We start from the raw sequence: 18,743 nt of genomic DNA, 5'->3' as shown, positions 1-18,743 counted from the left end.
GCCCCGGATGTATTGGGGATTGCCCCGGATCTCCGTGCCTTACAAAATGATGAAAATCGCCACAGAGTTTTTTTTATAAGGTTCAAATTGAATGCCACGGTCAGCAGCCCCTAGCCTCACGTGATTGCCGCTAGTGGCGTCTAGATTTCTAGTCTATTTCTTAGCAGTCACAACTTAGCCTGAGAGCCAGAAACACAGGCACAACTGCAATATTGTTACTCTGTTCGCTGACGTTCCATGGAGTCGGAATAAATTGTTGCAAATGCGACATCAGTGTTCCATGGCATGCTTCCCCCCTCTGTCGGGCTGACTGTGTAACTCGCTAACTTTAAGACCGTTCATTTGGATAACAAAGAGATAAATTTACTCACCGACGTTACCTAACGGCTCTGTAGGATAGATTGACGAAACGTTCTGCACAAGCATTTGTTTTCCATGAACTTGTTCCATTAAGTCTACTAGTAGGCTACAGTAGTCAACAGTAAACACGTAGTAGGCCTAGCCTACAACAACAGTAGTAAACACTGCTAGTTATCACAAACGAGTGGAAGAGTCAGGCTGGCCGCACGTAGATCTCCTAGGCAATTATACCAATGATTTCCATGCAAACTGAAAATTGGACGAGGAGTTGTGTTGCATTAATCCATTTACAGCGATTAGAGTGGCACCTGGAAATGATTCATTCATTCATCATGTCACGGGCAGAAAAAAATGTTTGGGTGCGAGGTCTCTGTTAGAACTACCAGTAGCCTATAGGCTAGCCTTGAGGGAAATTAGCTTTATTTGTTATTAAAATATGATGAGGAGAACCCCAACGAATTTCCTTCCTTTCCTTCTCAAACTACGTTGAAACGGCATCTTTAACGGCCCAATTTTCAAAATTTCCCGGGGGAAAAACCCCCGGACCCCCGTAAGAAGGGGAAAAAAAAAAAAAAAAAAAAAAAAATCGGGCTACAGCCCCGGATCTATGGTACACCCAAAGCCATCGATATATCAAAGTTGCGACAGCCGTTGACTTCCATGTTAAAGCCAGATTAGAGCGGTCACGTGGTTAGTGGGTAGACTCAGTAGTTCCCTCGGTCCCTGCTACTACGGGATTGACAGCAGCGATCGCATTAATATTTACGGTGAATACTCGATGAAAATTACTATAAACTGCATTCCACATACATATACATTACTCAATGAAAATGCATTATTATGCACACGACTATAAGTCATGTAGAAAAGTCGTATTATAGGCTATTCATTCATTCTCAATGGAATAGTTCCCGGAAGTGCCGGCATTGTTTGTTCACGGGAGTCAACGGTAGTGTCGCAACTTTGAGATATCGATGGCTTTGGGTACACCTAGTGACGCCCCTGATGAGCATGATAAAATGTTTTTCCCCTGTAGCGCATCCCAGAACGGTAGATAAAACAGAGAATGATCACACCACGTGACTACTCCGCTGTATGATATTTGGTGCTTGTTCAACTTCATGTAATCACCATCCGTGAACGGTTTTCCACGCTTTATTTCTCTCGGGTTGCAACAAACATTTCTCCAGAACAATCGCACCTTTTCTCTCAGTACAACTGGATCAGCTGCAAAAGTAGCTTGCCTTCCCTGAAAATGTCTTTCCAAATTAGGCCTACTCTTTTTGTTGTTCTCATTAAAGCAAACGTACAGGCAATCCTTCCGCTTTGGCAATGAAAGCAAATGACTCGGTCAATTCTGCCTTAAATCCTTTGTTCTCATCGGCTATCTATCTTTCTCTTTTTCCCTTTGGGATCCATGGTCCATGGTGACACACCCGCCGGTTTATTTACAACCATAACATTTACAACCATTTACAACCATCTGCCTGGCACGGCGCCGCCGTGAAATGTGTCGCAGACTATCAAATCTCCGTTGACAAATGTTGAAATGTAATATTTATTATGTACATTTTTACAGCATTAGACACGTTAAGAATATTTGTCCTCCTAAACCTACAGTAACCATATTAAAACAAAAATATATCTTCCATTAATTTCCATAAATGTTTGAAGACGCTCCAGGAAGCCACCAGGGGTGTACTAGAGCCGCATGCGGAGCTACGGGTTGCCGACCCCAAGCAAGTACAAGCCAATGGCTTTGGTACAAGCTACTCACCCCAAGATGACCAAGAGCCGGACATTAGTCGTGCACGGTAGGCTTACATTTTGGAACAACCAAAGGTGCTTGTTGACAGCCAACGAACAGAAAACTGGTATGCCAGTTCAGTTCAGTTCAAAAATGTATTTAGGCTACTCGTAGGGAATTGAGGTTTGGTTTCCCTCATTTACAGACGACGAGTTTACAGGAAATAATCGTGCATTAATAAGAGAATAAGAGAAACAATAGAAGGGACAAGGGACACATTTACATTTAAAGATATAATTTCAAATAATAGGCTATCTATCTCTCTATCTATCTATCTATCTATCTACGGTATAGCCTACATTCCCCTCCATATTGGAACATCCTATAAAGTTGACTAAATAAAGTAATCTTTTGGAAATTGATCTTAATGCCATAAATGAAAAAATGAGGAAATATCCAACCTTTAAGGACATCAATTTTCTTTGTGAATGAGTAATGTATCATAAATAAATAAATGTTTTCCTTAAAATACAGGGGTCATAAGTAGGCCTATTGGAGAATGCCTAACCCTGTGTTAAATTTCCCATAGAGGCAGGCAGATTTTCTTTTAAATTATTTTTCAAATGCTTGTTATTTCATGGATCTAGGACACTATGCCCCCTGATAAACTCCCCTTGGCCTTCGGAATTAAGATAGCCCCACATCATCACATACCCTTCACCACAAGTGTATTCGTGGCAACGACACACTCGTCCACCAAGACGGGTATGCTCAGTTTCATTTAATATACCCAGCAGCGCAACAAGTGATGAGGATGAACCCCGCACCGATAGCCTGATTGCCATCGACTTGAAAGGCTCTGCGAGACTTTAGTCTGACCAAGAGTCTGTGCCTACACGGTTTCTCCAAGCGCTTGGTTGACCCGCCATGTACCCTTCACCACTAATTGGGTTAAATGCAGAGAATGAATTTCCCTCACGGGATCGAAAAAGGATATACAGTATACTTGTACTTATAGGCTACTACCACCCTGCTCCGCTCCCCTGGGAGCCTGGAACCTCTGGGTGAAAAGATGTTTCCTTGCTGTATTTCCCTATTCAAAAAACTTCACTTAGGCCTACTTCAATCAAAAGCTCTCTCTATACCGGTATAACTCCATGGAAAATTACCAGAGGGTGTCATTGTTGCATTAATTATTAATGTGTTATACAGTAGGCTAGGCCTATAGCCTTGTTGTTGGTACTGAGCAGTTGTTGAGGATTAAAGGGGAAATCTAGTAGTGAGTGTTTAGCCTGGCTAGCGCCTACCACTTCTCAAATGAGACATGGTCTGGCAACCAGACGTTCATTTGAAAAAAATGCCCAGATGCGTTCATTGGACGCCACGGATGTCTATCAAATGCGTCTGTGCATAGCTCATCATTGTCTTGCTTTCCTCCCTGCTCTGTGATTGGTCCCCTATCTCAGGCAGAAATTAGGGCGGTAGTTTCCAGACAGAATGAAATCACTGCGCAAGGCAGGATGGGAACACCCAGGCTAGTGAGTGTTATACCGGTAGATCTCCATTTAGTCAAGGTACTGTCGGTATGAAAAAAAAACAGCTGTTGCTCCTGCAGCTGAACGGCATAGTGTGCGGCGGTTCTAAAATGTTGATGCCAGATGTCAAAGAAGAATGGCCAAACTGGTTCGAGCTGATGAATGGCAGCAGGATCATTCCGTGTCAAATCACCCAGTGACTGACAGGTGACCCTCTGCAAAAAAAAATCTGAAAAAAGACCAAACCTATGCATAAATCTTAGTAAATCCCTGCTTTGGTCCTTTTTCTGGGCAACTCAGCAATTACCTGTGCCTAGTGCAACCCCATATAACTCAATGTTTTTCCACCAAAAAAAATGTAGGAAATACAAGGAAGTTCAAATTTCCAATTTTTTTTTATTTCACCATTAAAATGTAAAGGTAATTTATTTAATGACAATTTAGCATACACATTCTTTACCCAATGTTCTGTTCTAAACTTCCAATCAAATATTCATACAGGCTACTGCTATCTACTGTAAATTATTGTGAATATCATATCATAATATATTATAATACCTGACACCAAGATAATGCTCTAAAATCCAACCCAATTCAGAATAATTTAAGGTCATAACATTGAGAAGAAAACTACATTCTTTAATTTGTCGTAGTGAGACTTACAGTTGAGATAAGAGGTATAAGGCAAAGCCACTGAGAATTAGAGGGCACCTTAGTCATGACTTAAACTGGCATTCCTTGCAAATCAACCAGATACAAGCTGTGTAACAAGTGGTAGCAATTTATAAACAGAAACACATTTTGACCTTTTTAAACCATCCTTTGATATGAAGCCTTTAACGTCCTTGCACTGTAGATGATCACTCCACAAACCAGGGCAACAGCGACCAGGCAAGCTCCAAGGATTATCTCTAGGTTTGGGTCCAAATGTTGGGCCTCTGTACAACAGAAAGAGGAACGTTTTCAGAGGACTGACTCATCAGAGGATTTGAATTTAAATGGGTAAACTTAACAAGAGTTAAAACATTTTCAGCACTTAAAACTTAAAAAGTGAAATTCGATGTAAACAAACAAAGCTGAGCTGCTAATAACGGTCTATCATAAAATGACAACCTCCACAGGGAACACCACTTCTCTGAGATGATTAATGTAGCCATGATCGTTCACAGTTACAGTAGTTCTAGTAGAACAATTGATTGATTTCTGATTAGACACTTTGTGATTGTATCTGCTGCACTCTGCCTCTGGCGTCCTGCCTCTCAGGTCGAGTCACAGCTGTGAGCACATCCTTCGCCAGCCTCACAACTCATTTTGTACTGTACTTTATCATACAAATAGTACAAATCATGTTGCACAAAGGACAGCTGTCATTCTGTCCAACTGAGCCAAAAATCATGCTGACACTGATACTGAGGTTTTGTTTTACATTATCATGTGTTATTATCCAGATAAGGATTTCTAATTAACTCATTGCTACCCTTCGTATCACTGGTCAAGTGATCTCTGACTACATTACCTTGGGTGGGCACGCTTCGCTGGGTCCTAAGACGCAAAGGACCCTGGGAGATGAAGTGACGTGAGGTCTCGAAGGGGGCGTCCCTCTTGCGCCTGTTGAGCTCAGTGAAGAAGGAAATCTGGCTAACAGGTTGGAAAGAATACTCGCTCTCGTGCTCCTCAGTGGGGGCAAGATAAGCATCCTCATCATCATCAGTCAGTTTGGGAGCTTCCCTCTTGGCACGTGATTCAACACAGCCTTGAGAGCACCTGCTGTCCTGTATGCCGGCCTTACAGAGGACGGTGGAGCAGGTGATGAACACCTGCACACAGAGGACATGGCTTAATCACGAGAACCAAGAGAGGACAATAACTGACCGTACATTTACATCACAATGAGCTATGATCAGTACCTGATCGTGGATGCCAATAAACTTGAAAGCCTTCATTGCAAATTGGACCTTTGAGTGATTGCCATTGGTATAGATCTCCACAGTTTCATCCTCTTTACATCTGTAAAATAGCAGCATAATGGTAGCCAGCTGTTGCTTTCAGTTCAGATCAGAAAATATAGTTTAGAAACCAATGGTTTCAGAATTAACCGACACACCCATTGGCATGCAACGACTGAAAACAGTCTGCAATGGAGAGTGCCCAGACCCTATTCAAATGTGGTTTGGTGAAACATGGCTTAAGGGTTATCACTTAAACATTTATGTCAACTTTCAAGCAATGTCATTTTTTTTTCAGTATGAATGAGTCATTTTACTTCATATAATTTATCATTTTGTAAGTAATTTATATTTGATGCAAAACGAATCTAATTTGTGGATGTCAGACCTTGTTACTGTAACTCTTAGTAGATCTTGCACCTGCATGATTCCTCATAAACCTTCAGATCACAGCTGGTCTTACCCGTCTTTAAGAATCTGATATTTGCGTTGATCGGCAGGAACAACAGAAGGAGCAGCGTTACAATCGACTGCCACCAAATCGGTGTTGGGAATAGAAGAGATGGACTCGATCTGCATGTACATCATCTCTCCCAGGGTGAACTCCAGAGGGTAGGTGGTTGGATCCTCTACTTGACTGTATGCCTTTGACTTGAAGAATTCAAACTGCAATGTGAATTCACCAAAGCCTTTCTGCGTGAAATTGACCGGTGGCCTGTGACCATTGAATTCAATAGTCACATTATTCCATTTGGGATACTTGCAAGCAAATGCAATATCCACCAAAGGTTGCCTGACTACGAGAGAAGTGGTATCATTGAATGACACCACATCATTGGAAAAGATGATATATTCTCCATCATCCTTAAAAACAGATATGGGGAGCAAAATATTAGAGGCAAAGAATCCACAGTGGCAGATGAAATGATAAGAACCAGCACAAAATAACAGAACTGGAGAAATGTTAATAATGTAATAAAACCCCCCAGAAATTTGAAGCATTTTGAATTTGGCTCTTCCTATCAATTCCTAATCACATAGCCCCTTTAGGCCTATCATTGTAAACAACAAGAAAAGAATGGTCATTAATCTGAGACCCTCCCAAACAAGGCCTGGCAGCTATTAGCTGCTCTAGACTGATCTTGTTATCTTATTTCTTCTGTAGAATGTTCAGTTAAAGCTTAAAGGTATCCAATGTAGTTTAGTGTATTTTGTTGACTAAATAAGTTGCTTTAGCAAAAATACCTGAGCTAAACATCTAATCTAAACTTTCTTCTAATTCTATCTTGATTTATATGGTGTGCTTATTTGCATTTAAGCATCATCTTGGAATTCTAACAATCCGAGCGGGCCTCTAATATGGCTTGAGGGTGTGAAGTCTCACCTCCATTTCTGTACCGCAGTCATCGAGGGACACGTTGGCTAACAGGTGAGTCCCGTTTGACAACAGAGTGCAGTTGGAATCGCCAATTCTCAGCAGACGTTCTTTCAGCTTAGACTGTATCAGCACAATTTGCATAGTGGTTTCTGTGCAGGTTACCTCCATTTCTGTTAGAGATTAACAGACACATTAACATATTTTCTGGAGCACTACTGATAGAATACATTGGTAGCACTTCAAAGCTTTTTTTTAAATGATTATTATTAACACTGCAGTGGACAGTCCTCACAAATACAAATGTTGGGAAATAATTGTATCTCCTGGTACGTTCTGGTCACTGGGTGTTTATATCCATCAGCATAATTACCTATTTCGGAGTAATTTGTCTGACCTATAATTGGAGAAATATTCTGCATTAGTATGTTCTTATACACCATATACCTATAATCAATTTAATTGTAAAACTGATAAATGAAATGACTGAAAAGCTCTCACCTGCTGTTGTTTCTATCATACCTGCCAGAGAAAGAGAAAATGGTTTTCAGCTTATCTGACCACCGTCTGAGACAACTACAACATCGCTGACTACTATTCAAATATTTATTTGCCCTAATTGCCTCATTGTGCGAAAAGATCTAATGGTGTTGATAATGCTGGGCAAAATGCTTCAATGGATATCTCCCCCAACACCTAATTCTAATCACCCAATCTTATTTGATTTCCTTAATGGCCAATGTGTCTCAAAATCACTTACCAGCAAGCAGAAAAATGCTTAAAATAAAAAATGCTGAGAAAAACATGGACATAGATGTGTTAGAATATGCACAATGATTGTGTTCATGAATATATTAGAAGAACCACAGATTGTCAACTCTTACCCGTTACATTTGAAGCAGGATGCACTAAAGTAAAACAAAGGAGTTTAAGAAAGATTTAAATATTTTTTATACAGGCTACACAATTATTTTTGTATATATTTTACCAAGTCTAAGTGCAGCTGATTAGGCTGGCATAAACAGTTCATACCATATTTAACATACTGACAACATAAGCCCTCATAGCAATGAATTAGTTAAGTCTATAAAACAGTACAACATTATGTACAATTGTTTCCATATGCAATGGGAAAATATCATGAAGTTATTTTAGAAAACCTACTGATGAATCTGAAGTGGAGCACACTCTATACGCTGGATGCTGGATGCTTAATCCTAAACTTCCGTGAATGTTCCAGAAATGCTTCAAGAGAAGAACAAATAGCAAAATAAAAGACCTATAACAATGTGTTCATGCATTCAGTCTACGGTTTCTTTATGTGTCGCACTAGAATAAAAAATAAACGGAGCACAGCGTTAGTTCAGGCAGGTCATGGAGTCTTGCTAGCTTCCCTGGATGGCCGGGCTGACTGTCAATCTAACCGCTCAGCTGATTGCCAGCTGAGTGCAGCCGGCCAAGCCTTTTTCTGTAACTTTGCTACCCATCTCCTCCCCTTAATCCCCTCATACTTCTGACTTATCATTATCAATGTCTTGTCATTGCTGTTTGTTCTGTTCTGTAACCCATGAGGGGTTTATTGCTGCTCTCCCTACCTTGGGCTTTCCATGTTGAACATGGAAGGGCAGAGGGGGCCCCAGAACAGAGCATACCGCCAAAATGTATTTCATGCAATAGTAAATAAAACTATTTTTCTTGACAAAGTGGTCCTGACTGAACATAGGCCTAAAACATAGTTTAACCAGTTACAAGGCAGATGTAACCATGTAATGATAGCATGATATTTTCAGTTAATATAATGTATCATTATATGAATGGCATCTAATATGTTTGTGGTGCAAGCAGGCATATTTTCAGGTATCAATATTACTGATAATATTAACATGATGTTTATATTACAGCTAAATGGGTGCTGTTATGACAAGATCTATCTTCCATGAAATTATTTGCAAAGATAATGGCAGATGTCAGTCTCAAATAAATCACAGGGAAATATTCTGCATAACCAAAGCATCATAGCTTACAGACATTCATGTTGTGTAGGTACATTTACATTAGTAAATGAAATGTCAAGAGAATCCCTTGATGTATAGGCTGTTTTTTATGCTGCAACTACACAAGAACACCGATTTGAGACGTCACTGCCACCTGCTGTAAACAAATCCTAATATATACACAATCATTTAAACACTCAACTGAGCATCTTAGATAGATAGGCCTAGATAGATAGATACTGTAGATAGATAGACAAAGACACAGACAGATAGATGAACTCACCTGTGCACAGCTGTGGTTGTCACAAGTCAGCTGAATCAGCCAAAGCAGTACTTACTGCAAGGCTCCTCTTCTTAAATAGACATGCCAGTCCCTCTCTGACAGGTCACTGACAGGCCGATCCTCTCCCTTCAGGCCAGCAATGAACCCGATTTACACCAGAGACAAAGCCTTGGGACCAATGACAAAGTTAAAAAGAACAGGGACACCTCATATTATTTTGTATCGTCTTTTAAAGAGGCATTTATCGCCATATAATGTTCATTGTATTAATTAACAAAAATAGCACACAACACATTATAGACTTGGCCCATTTTGGTTGCACAATCCTGACCCTAGTCTTATGATTTCGACTACAATTTACTGTGATTTGCCTCTTTCATAATAAATATCTACAACCCTGTTTCCAAAGGGTTGGGACACTGTTACAGTTTTTCTCGGTCGCTTTGGTACATTTCTCAGATCAGAATTGAAATTCTCAAAACTGTTCAATCCTCACAGCATTGTGTCACTTGTGCATATCAAAAAAGAAGTTGATCATTTATTTGAGCAAGTTGCAAATGTTTTGGTACATCCATGCAAATTATTATGAACAATTCTCTGCTGAATGGTCTCACCCCCACAACATTTAGGCATCAGTTCATGGCATAAGTCTTTACATGCAAAATGGTTGAACATGTTAAACAATGGCTAACATTTTTATGTCAATTTTTGTAATTTGTAGGTGCTTTCACTCTTTTTACTGTAATTTGTTGACAGACCCTGCCATTGTGATACAGAAAGGAAAAGACAGCACTGCATAGTACAAAAACTACACCTCCTGATGTTCCTGTCTTTTGGGCCACAAATTCTCATATGACAACATTTTCAAGAAATATTTAATATTAATGTGGCATCCATTATACCCTCTATTGGAAAGAGACTATTTAATAATTATTATTTGACACAAAGACAGACTTATCCCATGTGTCAGGAGCAAATTAGGTTTATGAATCCTCAATGAAAGAATATATCTATGTTAAGCCTTATCATGCACTTAGTTTGACTACTAGAAACATTGAATATTAATGTGGTATTTGTTTATTGAGGTGTGTTAAGTCTGTTGCAGTTTTCTTCTTGTAGTTTTTTATTTTTTGTTTAAGTTTTCTTGATTGAGAGTGCAAGTGCATATGTATGTGTGTGGGGGGGGATGACGAGTGGACATGGATGTTGCGAGTATGGATGTTTGAGTGGAGGCTTGGGGGTATGGTTGTGTGGATGGATTGTTGTGTGTGTGTGAGTGTGTGTGTGTGTGTGTGTGTGTGTGTGTGTGTGTGTGTGTGTGTGTGTGTGTGTGTGTGTGTGTGTGTGTGTGTGTGTGTGTGTGTGTGTGTGTGTGCGTGTGTGTGTGTGTGCGCGCGCGTGTGTGTGTGGGGGGGGATAAATGGTGAGAGAAAGAGTGTTCATGGATGCATGCGTGTATCGCTGGTGCATAGGTGCTCCTGTGAACGTTGTGTGGATGGGTGGGGCATGGTTGTTGTGTGGTTGTTGGGTGTATGGATGTGTGTGGGGTTGCTTGGTGGGGAAGGTTTGGGGGTGCCAGCAGGGGTGTGCTCTTATTTATTATCTATTTTTTTAATTTTATTATTATTTTCTTTTTTCCTTTTCTCTTTTTCTACTTTCTTTCTTTATTTCTCGCTCATCTGGTCAAACAAGTCTAATAGAATTAGTAGAAAACTCCTACAGAACACTAGAAAGGAGGGAGGTCTAAACCTACCAAACATGGAGTTATACTTTTACTCAGCTCAATCTTACTATATAGACTTAATTGTTAATAGATTAGATGATTAGATGATTAGATGAACCTTGGATAAACATAGAAAACCATCAACTTAAACCAGACAATCTCCTTATGGCAATGTTTTCTAAACGTAAAACTAAAAACTGTAACTTTGTAATAAATAATACATTGAGGGCATGGGAAAAAATTCAAACCATTACAGGAATCCGTATTAATATACCTCGAACTACATGCCTATGGAATAATCCCCATCTTCCCTCAGCTTCAAAGTAACTATAATTTAACTAATAAGGAATTGTTTAGATATTTACAACTGAAAAGCTGGGCTATGCACATTTTGAGTTTGAGTATGATACCAGTCCATCTGTTATAGAGCATATACTGCTCAACCCAGGAAAAAAGTGGAAGTTGATAGGTAAGCTATATGAATGCTTGATTAAGGCACAAATGGAAAACTATTCCTTACAGAAAATATATGAGGGCTGGAATAAAGATCTTAATACTACAAATACAAATATATATTGGAAAGAATGTTTAAAGGTTGCAAATAGTGCGACTACCAATGAAAATCTACGTTTAATACAATATAAAATCATGACAAGAATATATTATACAAAATACAGAATACAGAAATTTGATCCGTTCTCCTCTGCTCTATGTGTAAAGTGTCACAAAGAAACGGATACAATTATTCATGCCTTCTGGGAATGCGAGAAAGTAAAAAAAAACATGGATTGGAATTGGAATTAAAAATTGGATGGCGGATATAGGTAAAATAAACCTTAAACTAAAACCATTGGAGTGGATTTTACATAAAATACATGGGTACATGGGTTGTCTGTCAGTAAAAGGTGTGGATGTATTGTATTATACTGTCTGTATTGGTGTATGAGTGTTGGTGTGTCTGTAATATAAATAATTGGCACTGGTAAGCTATGAACATGAATTGTGTTGATTTAAAAACTATGGTGTGCAAAAGAAAATCCCAAATTAATATAATTGTAAAAAAAAAAAAAAAGACAACATGTTCAACCATTTTGCATGTTAAGACTTATACTATGAACTAATGCCTAAATGTTGTGAGGGGTGAGACTATTTAGCCGAGAATTGTACATGATAATTTGCATGGATATACCAAAACTTTAAATGCAAGTGTTGTTGGCCATGCCCCACTCTGGGACTGATTCAATGTTTATGTAGATAGATAGATAGATAGATACTGTAGATAGATAGATAAATAGAACCATGGTGCAATTGCAATGTTTCAGCAGCCTTACAAACACAGCATTACACATGTCCATACATACACAAATACATATCATATAATGATTTAAAAATATATATTATTCCTCTCTCTCTGCTCAGGTGAGAGTCATTCCAAAGTGCTATTACAGTGGGTAAAAAAGTCTTCCTGTATCTGTCTTTCTTACAGCTTAGTTGGCTAAGCCTCCAACTGAAAACACTTTTTTTGCCAATAAGTTGTGTAATGTGAGGATGTGAGGCATTGTCCAGTAAATGTAACAGTCTATAGCATCCTTCTCTCAACCTAGCCTGGTAAATGCAGACCCTGGAATCTTTCAGATTAAGGGTCTGGCCATGAATAATGTAATGGCCCAACTCGAGGTGAGGCACCAAGCATGCATTAGAAAATCTCACTGCATGCAATTGGATAACAGTACGACCAATGTTTACTCTGACTGATTACTCTGACTGATTCCTGATTCCCTGCGGCGTGGCCGCCCTCCCGAGCGACTCCGACGCTCTGTCCGGCATCATCCTCCGGAGCTGGCTAACCAGAGGGCCACAGTTCACCTGTGTCTTGTTCCCTTGTGTATTTAAGCCCTCTGTCTTCCCTCAGTCTTTGCCTCGTCATTGTGTTGTATTGTCATGGTTGTTCTGTTTGTGGTGCTTTCGTCAAGTAAAGTCAAGTTAAAGTCAGTTTCGAGTCCTGTCCTGCATTTGGGTCTTCAGTCTGTGTTGCAACCCTGACACACATAGCTTATTCATTATTAGAGTATATGTACCGGCCTGCTCTCAACCCTTCTATCGGGTCTTTTCAATGAATATCTGCACAAAGCAATTTGTGTTACATGGTAAACATAGGCACCATTTCTGGAGACATCTATGCTGACTATGCTGATCACTATCTCAGCGCCCCTAGCAACTTTCAGCTGGTTTTGCCCTGGAGTCCCACTTTACTTCCCATGTGATAGATTTGCATTTAGCTGTCCAAAACACTAGAACTATCAGACCAGTGAAACCGCGGCTAACCTTTTGTGACATAAGTTTACCATACCAGAATTGTACTTGCAGCAGTCATCGGCTGAACATTCTTGAGAGGACAAACCATTGCTTTGAGGTAGATGGAGCCTTTGGCTATGAATGTGATTTTGCAGGTCTAGGTGGGTAAGAGGTCCCTTAAATGACACTTTTCTGTGGTTCTGTGCATGTGCAGTAGGGTTGATTATGGACCCTTATTTCGATTCTGCTTATCGATTACAGATCCGATCGATTACTCCTCTAAATACTTCTAAATATTTTTGTACTGCTGATCATGCCCCTCTTATTGCCATCCATTCCAAGGAATTACCAGTGCATGAAAATGCAAAACATGTGATGTAAAATATACAGTCTTAAAACAGATATGTAGAGATAGTTACAATGGTTTTGTAGCTGGTTGTTGCAATGTTAAATGAAGCAATTTCTATGATGGTTGCTAGGGTAGATGATAAACCAACTAATCTTAATTAGCTGCCAGGTAGATCAGATAATTAGTGATATGATATCATCTGTATGAAAGAATATATGGCAGGACTTTTACTTTCTGGAACCGGGGTGTCCACCTCTGGAGGTTAAATGGAGGGATTGTTGCTTAACTGTTGCCATCTCCATGCTCAGAGATTTCAGCCGCTGGGTGGTATGAGCTGCCCCTCTTTGCAGGTTGTCCCAACATTGTGAAGACAGAACTGATGTCTTTGAGGACTTCTGTGTGGTGTTTCATTTTAATGAATCAACAACCTCGGTCTGATTGTAATCCAGATTAGTCTGCGTGACGCTTAAATCCAGTTCAGTTTTCCTAATTTCTATGGTGGAGGTGAAGTGATCAGACGCCAGGTGCATGGTTCAAAATGGATTGTTCTAATGTTTTTTTAGTTTATTTTAGGAACATCAGAGTAAAAACATCCTGGGGTCTATTTATGGTTCTGGTAGCATCAAATCAGTGGGCACATTCGACATCTTGCTGCTGCACGGATCTGGCTAATTCTTACAATACAAACAAGCATCACGTTCAGCCAGATCTGTGTATGTGCATGTGTGTGTGTGTGTGTGTGTGTGTGTGTGAGTGTGTGTGTGTGTGCGTGTCTGTGTGTATGTGCATGTAGCCGATATGGCCCCCCATAAACAGAATTCCAGGAAACTTGGCATGCATTCAGAGGGTGTCATGATAATCACACACTTCAAATTTTGTGCAGCTTTGTACCTGTCCGCTAAAGATATGTACAATTACAACGCCTTGCTTTGCTCTTTTTTTGTCCTATGGTTCTCAAGATATTCACAGAAAACTATGTCCGCCATGTACAGACCGATTGGTGTAGTCACTAAATATAGACATATTTATTCATTTATGCCCCCCATGAATGGCATATTTTGTGATTTTTTGAACATGTCAGCCAGAGATACCTGTGATACAATGCAATACAATGTTTTTGCTTTTTGCTTTTTAACTAAGTGGTGTTATACCTCAAATGAGTGGTGCATCCTATAGGGCCTACGATTCTCAAGATATGCACAGAAAACTGTGTCCGTCCTAGCCTCCTTTAGGGTGGGCCAGTGCAGGAGGTGGGCGACGAAAAAGCGAGGGACTACATGCCATACTTGTGGGACTACATGCCCACCAAGTTTCGTGCAGCCTGGTCTTTCAGTGTCTTGGGAATCATTGCCGCAATTTACTGAAGAAAAACCTACCTACCGGTTATTTATGATCCCACTCAGATCCCACATGTTAAACTTTTCGCCAACAGCCAGAGTTTGTGAGCATTTGATTAGGGATGTCATGGGTAAAAGGCGCCTGCTGGAATAAACGTTGTGGCAGACTACATCTATGCATAGGCTATGGTAGATTTGTGCATTGGTATACGCATACAAGTTACCTATGTATGTGTACTTTAAGTATGTGTTTACAGTAAAGCTTTGTGCTTCATTTAGATGATAATCCAATTCCTCACCAAAAGCTCATTTGGTGGCTCCAGCTGTGGCACAACTGGACCTGCACCGTACGCCGGTTCATTGTTCGAGTTGCGGATTTAAATATTGGGCGAGCGTGGGGTGCTTGTGACCAGTGTACCACTGGTGTATATCTCTCAACAAACATGGAAGCCTGAGGCACCAGGTTTTCTGTGCGTTTGATCAGTGAGTCAGTAAATGACATGTTTAGGCTCTTTAACAGGTAGAACTGGTTATATGACATACCACAAACTACAGTACATAATATATTACTGTCCTTCAAATCATAAAACTTTGTTATGTTTATATTCTTATATATTTTATTCCAGAGCTCTGGTGATGGAACCAAAACTTAAGTAGAATTAAAAATATAGTTGATCCTTTAGTAACATGTTGTGTATACACAGTAGAATCAACGGGTGTCAATAACTGTGGCATATGCGATTTGTGTCATTAAAAGCTGAAGCGTATGACTACCTCCATTGCAGCAGATCTACAGTAACTTGAAGTACTCCATTAGGGAATTGTCTCAATTATCAATTGTTGATAATTTATATCTCCTATTTTAATATCAGAAACTTGAAATGAAGGCAAAAGCAGTTCCCATTTATAAACTGTGAGAGGACACATAGGATATATTTGAATGAAGTATTGAATGTCAAGAGTAAGATCAAAACTGTCACAGTCAGAAACGCGACATCATGCGCAATAACTTATTTTTCCTTTGACCTTTATTATTAAGAATTTGAATATTGTGTCCTGTCTTCTGTAGATCAGGTGTGTCAAGACAATGCTTCAAAGTGTGATGGATAGTGCCAAGTGACATTATTGCAGTCACCCATAGGCGGTCTTTGACATGAATGTGTGTGTGTGGGTGTGGGTGTGGGTGTGGCTGTAGGTGAGGTCACCTACATTTTTAACTTCTCTTCTCCCTCTACACTAATGACTGCACTTCCAAGTTTGCAGATGACACCACCATCATTAGTTTGATCTGCTCACAGACAGACAGGAAGTGGAGCAGCTGGTCCAGTGGTGCAGTCAGAACCACCTGGAGCTTAACCCCAAGAGGACCATGGAGATGACAAGTCCCCCACCACTCCCCCCTCTTGCCATTCAGAACGACACCGTGTCCAATGTGGATTCCTTTTGTTTCCTGGGATCAACCATCTAACAGGACCTAAAATGGTCTCCCCACATTGACACTACTGTATATGCAGAAGAAGGCCCAGCAGAGGTTATACTTCCTAAGACAGCTAAGGAAGTATAATCTGCCTAAGGAGCTGCAGACCACTTTCTACTCAGCGATCATTTAGTCTGTCATCTGCACCTCTATTACTGTCTGGTTTGGGTCAGCCACCAAACAAGACAGGGCCAGACTATACAATGGAAAATAAGGGCTGCAGAGAGGATTTTTGGAGCTGACATCCCTTCCATCCAGGACCTTTACCGGTCCAGGGTCAGGAAAAGAGCAGCAGAAATCTCTACAGACCCCTCACATCCTGGTCACAAACTGTTCAGCCTCCTTCCCTCTGGGAGACGATACAGGGCACTGTTTGCCAAAACCAGACGTCACAAAGACAGCTTCTTCCCCCAAGCTGTCACTCTGTTGAACACTCAGAAATAGCAGCCACCCTTACAACAAACAAGTCAATCAACCATGTTCTGCTCATCTACCTCATATCATGTGCAATTCAATATTACAGTCGTTATTGATACATTATCATTGCACTGGACTGCCTTACACCATATTTACATTTAATCTTAAACCTCAGTCTATACTGATAGTGCACTATTCCCATCCTCTTTCAATTGTATATTGCATCCTGTGCCTGTTGGGGTGTCCACGACCATGGCAACCTGGACAGGGACAACAAGGCCGCACTCCCCCTCCAGACAATTGCATCACCCTATCCCACCCATAGCATCTATTTATTTGTAAATGTACATTCTTATACATATTACTGCCCTTATTCAATTCTTACTGTTTTTCTATGTTATTGTTGAGAGTTTATTACTTGAGAGCAAAGATTAACCGGAGCCAAATTCCTTGTTTGTTTACCCAAACCTGGCCAATAAACCTGATTCTGATTCGGAACAGCACCATCTAACTTACATCACTGCTGACTACAAGACCACGCTGGGTGTATGCATATTGACAATGACGAGACCGACACAGTACAGTGCTTAATAAAAAATAATCCACATTAAACTTTGAAGCAGATCAAAGTTTTGATGACTGACATTGCAAAACGTCCTAGTGCAGAAGTGAACACCCTGTTTCGCATCCCGCACGTACGTACGTCCACAAATGTTCTGTGTTGATGGCTGACCTGTTATGTCGCTCTGAATCTCAATTACTGCTAGTGAATTACAGTAAACCTGGTTGGTCCCATCATTGACATTCCTGGCATTTCTATTCTAGAGCTGCTTGTAGTTGCCTCCATGTCTGTCTGTTAGTCTGTCAATGTTGGTGGTTGTTGTTGTTGTTGTTGTTGTTGTTGTTGTGAGTATCCATTTCTGAAGGCTGGTAATATAACAACATAGGCCTACTGGTGGGGTGGGGGGTAAGGGCAGCATTGCCCTAAATATTGTTGCCAATTGTGTACTTAGCGATAAAAGCATGAAACATGGTACACATATTGTGTGTCAGAAACATTTTGATATCCTACAATTCTGTAATTGTAGTTTCAAGTCATGTTTAATAATGATGGTGGAGCTGCTATTACACACACCCTACAAGAGAAAGGAAATGGTGCAATATCTAAAAGCGATTATTTTATGATGACCAAGATTCCTGCTTTTATCACGAAGTGACAGACAGAGTACCTATGCCACTGCACTATATAGCAGGTTATGTGCACCAGAAGTTTGTTGTATGACGGAGATAACTAGGTTCTAAAAAAGTTGCTTAGAAACATATGGAAATTATGATTCAGATGTAAAAGCAGCACTTTAAAGGTAAAATCACAGACTGCACCTTCAATATTACTTGATACAGGTACTGGCACAGGATCTGTATGGCTTGGTTTCCATGTATAAGATGATCTTGATTTCAGCGGATTTGTGTACTCATTCACTATTTCCCTTGTGCTAATTATATGTTTACATTGAAATGATAGCTGGTTATTTGGGCCATAGATATAGAAATTTGGGCCATAGTTATAGAAATGACAAAGTACAGTGAAAATTTACCCTTTTATACTAATGAAGCAATTTGCAATGAATTACTGGTAATATGCATCTGATCACTCTACAGGATAATCTAGAGACAATGTGAATCAGCCCCATACACTGAAAGAGAAAAGTTTCCATATCATGAATTGGTCAGTGCAAAAACCTTTGGCCATGATTGTACAATCTTATACTACTGTATGTCTTTTACACGGTAGTGACTAGACTACATGCAGCAATCTTTGCAATCTTTGCATTTCTCTCAACGAGTAGTTGTCACACCACAGCGCATCCTCTTAACCTTAATAAATGACAATGTAAGAATCACACT

General features: G+C 40.0%; 1 protein-coding gene across 1 annotated transcript; it reads right to left on the bottom strand.

The window, feature by feature from the left end:
• Positions 1-174: 174 nt before the first annotated feature.
• LOC134077990 (CUB and zona pellucida-like domain-containing protein 1) lies at positions 175-6,104 on the bottom strand. Its single transcript, XM_062533621.1, has 4 exons — positions 6,052-6,104; positions 5,550-5,649; positions 5,159-5,459; positions 175-179 (listed from the first exon to the last, which is right to left on the bottom strand). Exons 2-4 carry the CDS (start codon positions 5,583-5,585, stop codon positions 175-177), a joined length of 342 nt encoding a protein of 113 aa, XP_062389605.1. The 5' UTR covers positions 5,586-5,649; positions 6,052-6,104.
• Positions 6,105-18,743: the final 12,639 nt, after the last annotated feature.

The sequence above is a fragment of the Sardina pilchardus genome, chromosome 4, assembly GCF_963854185.1.
Source record: "Sardina pilchardus chromosome 4, fSarPil1.1, whole genome shotgun sequence".
Taxonomy (NCBI): domain Eukaryota; kingdom Metazoa; phylum Chordata; class Actinopteri; order Clupeiformes; family Clupeidae; genus Sardina; species Sardina pilchardus.
This window is presented reverse-complemented; position numbering and strand designations above follow the sequence as displayed.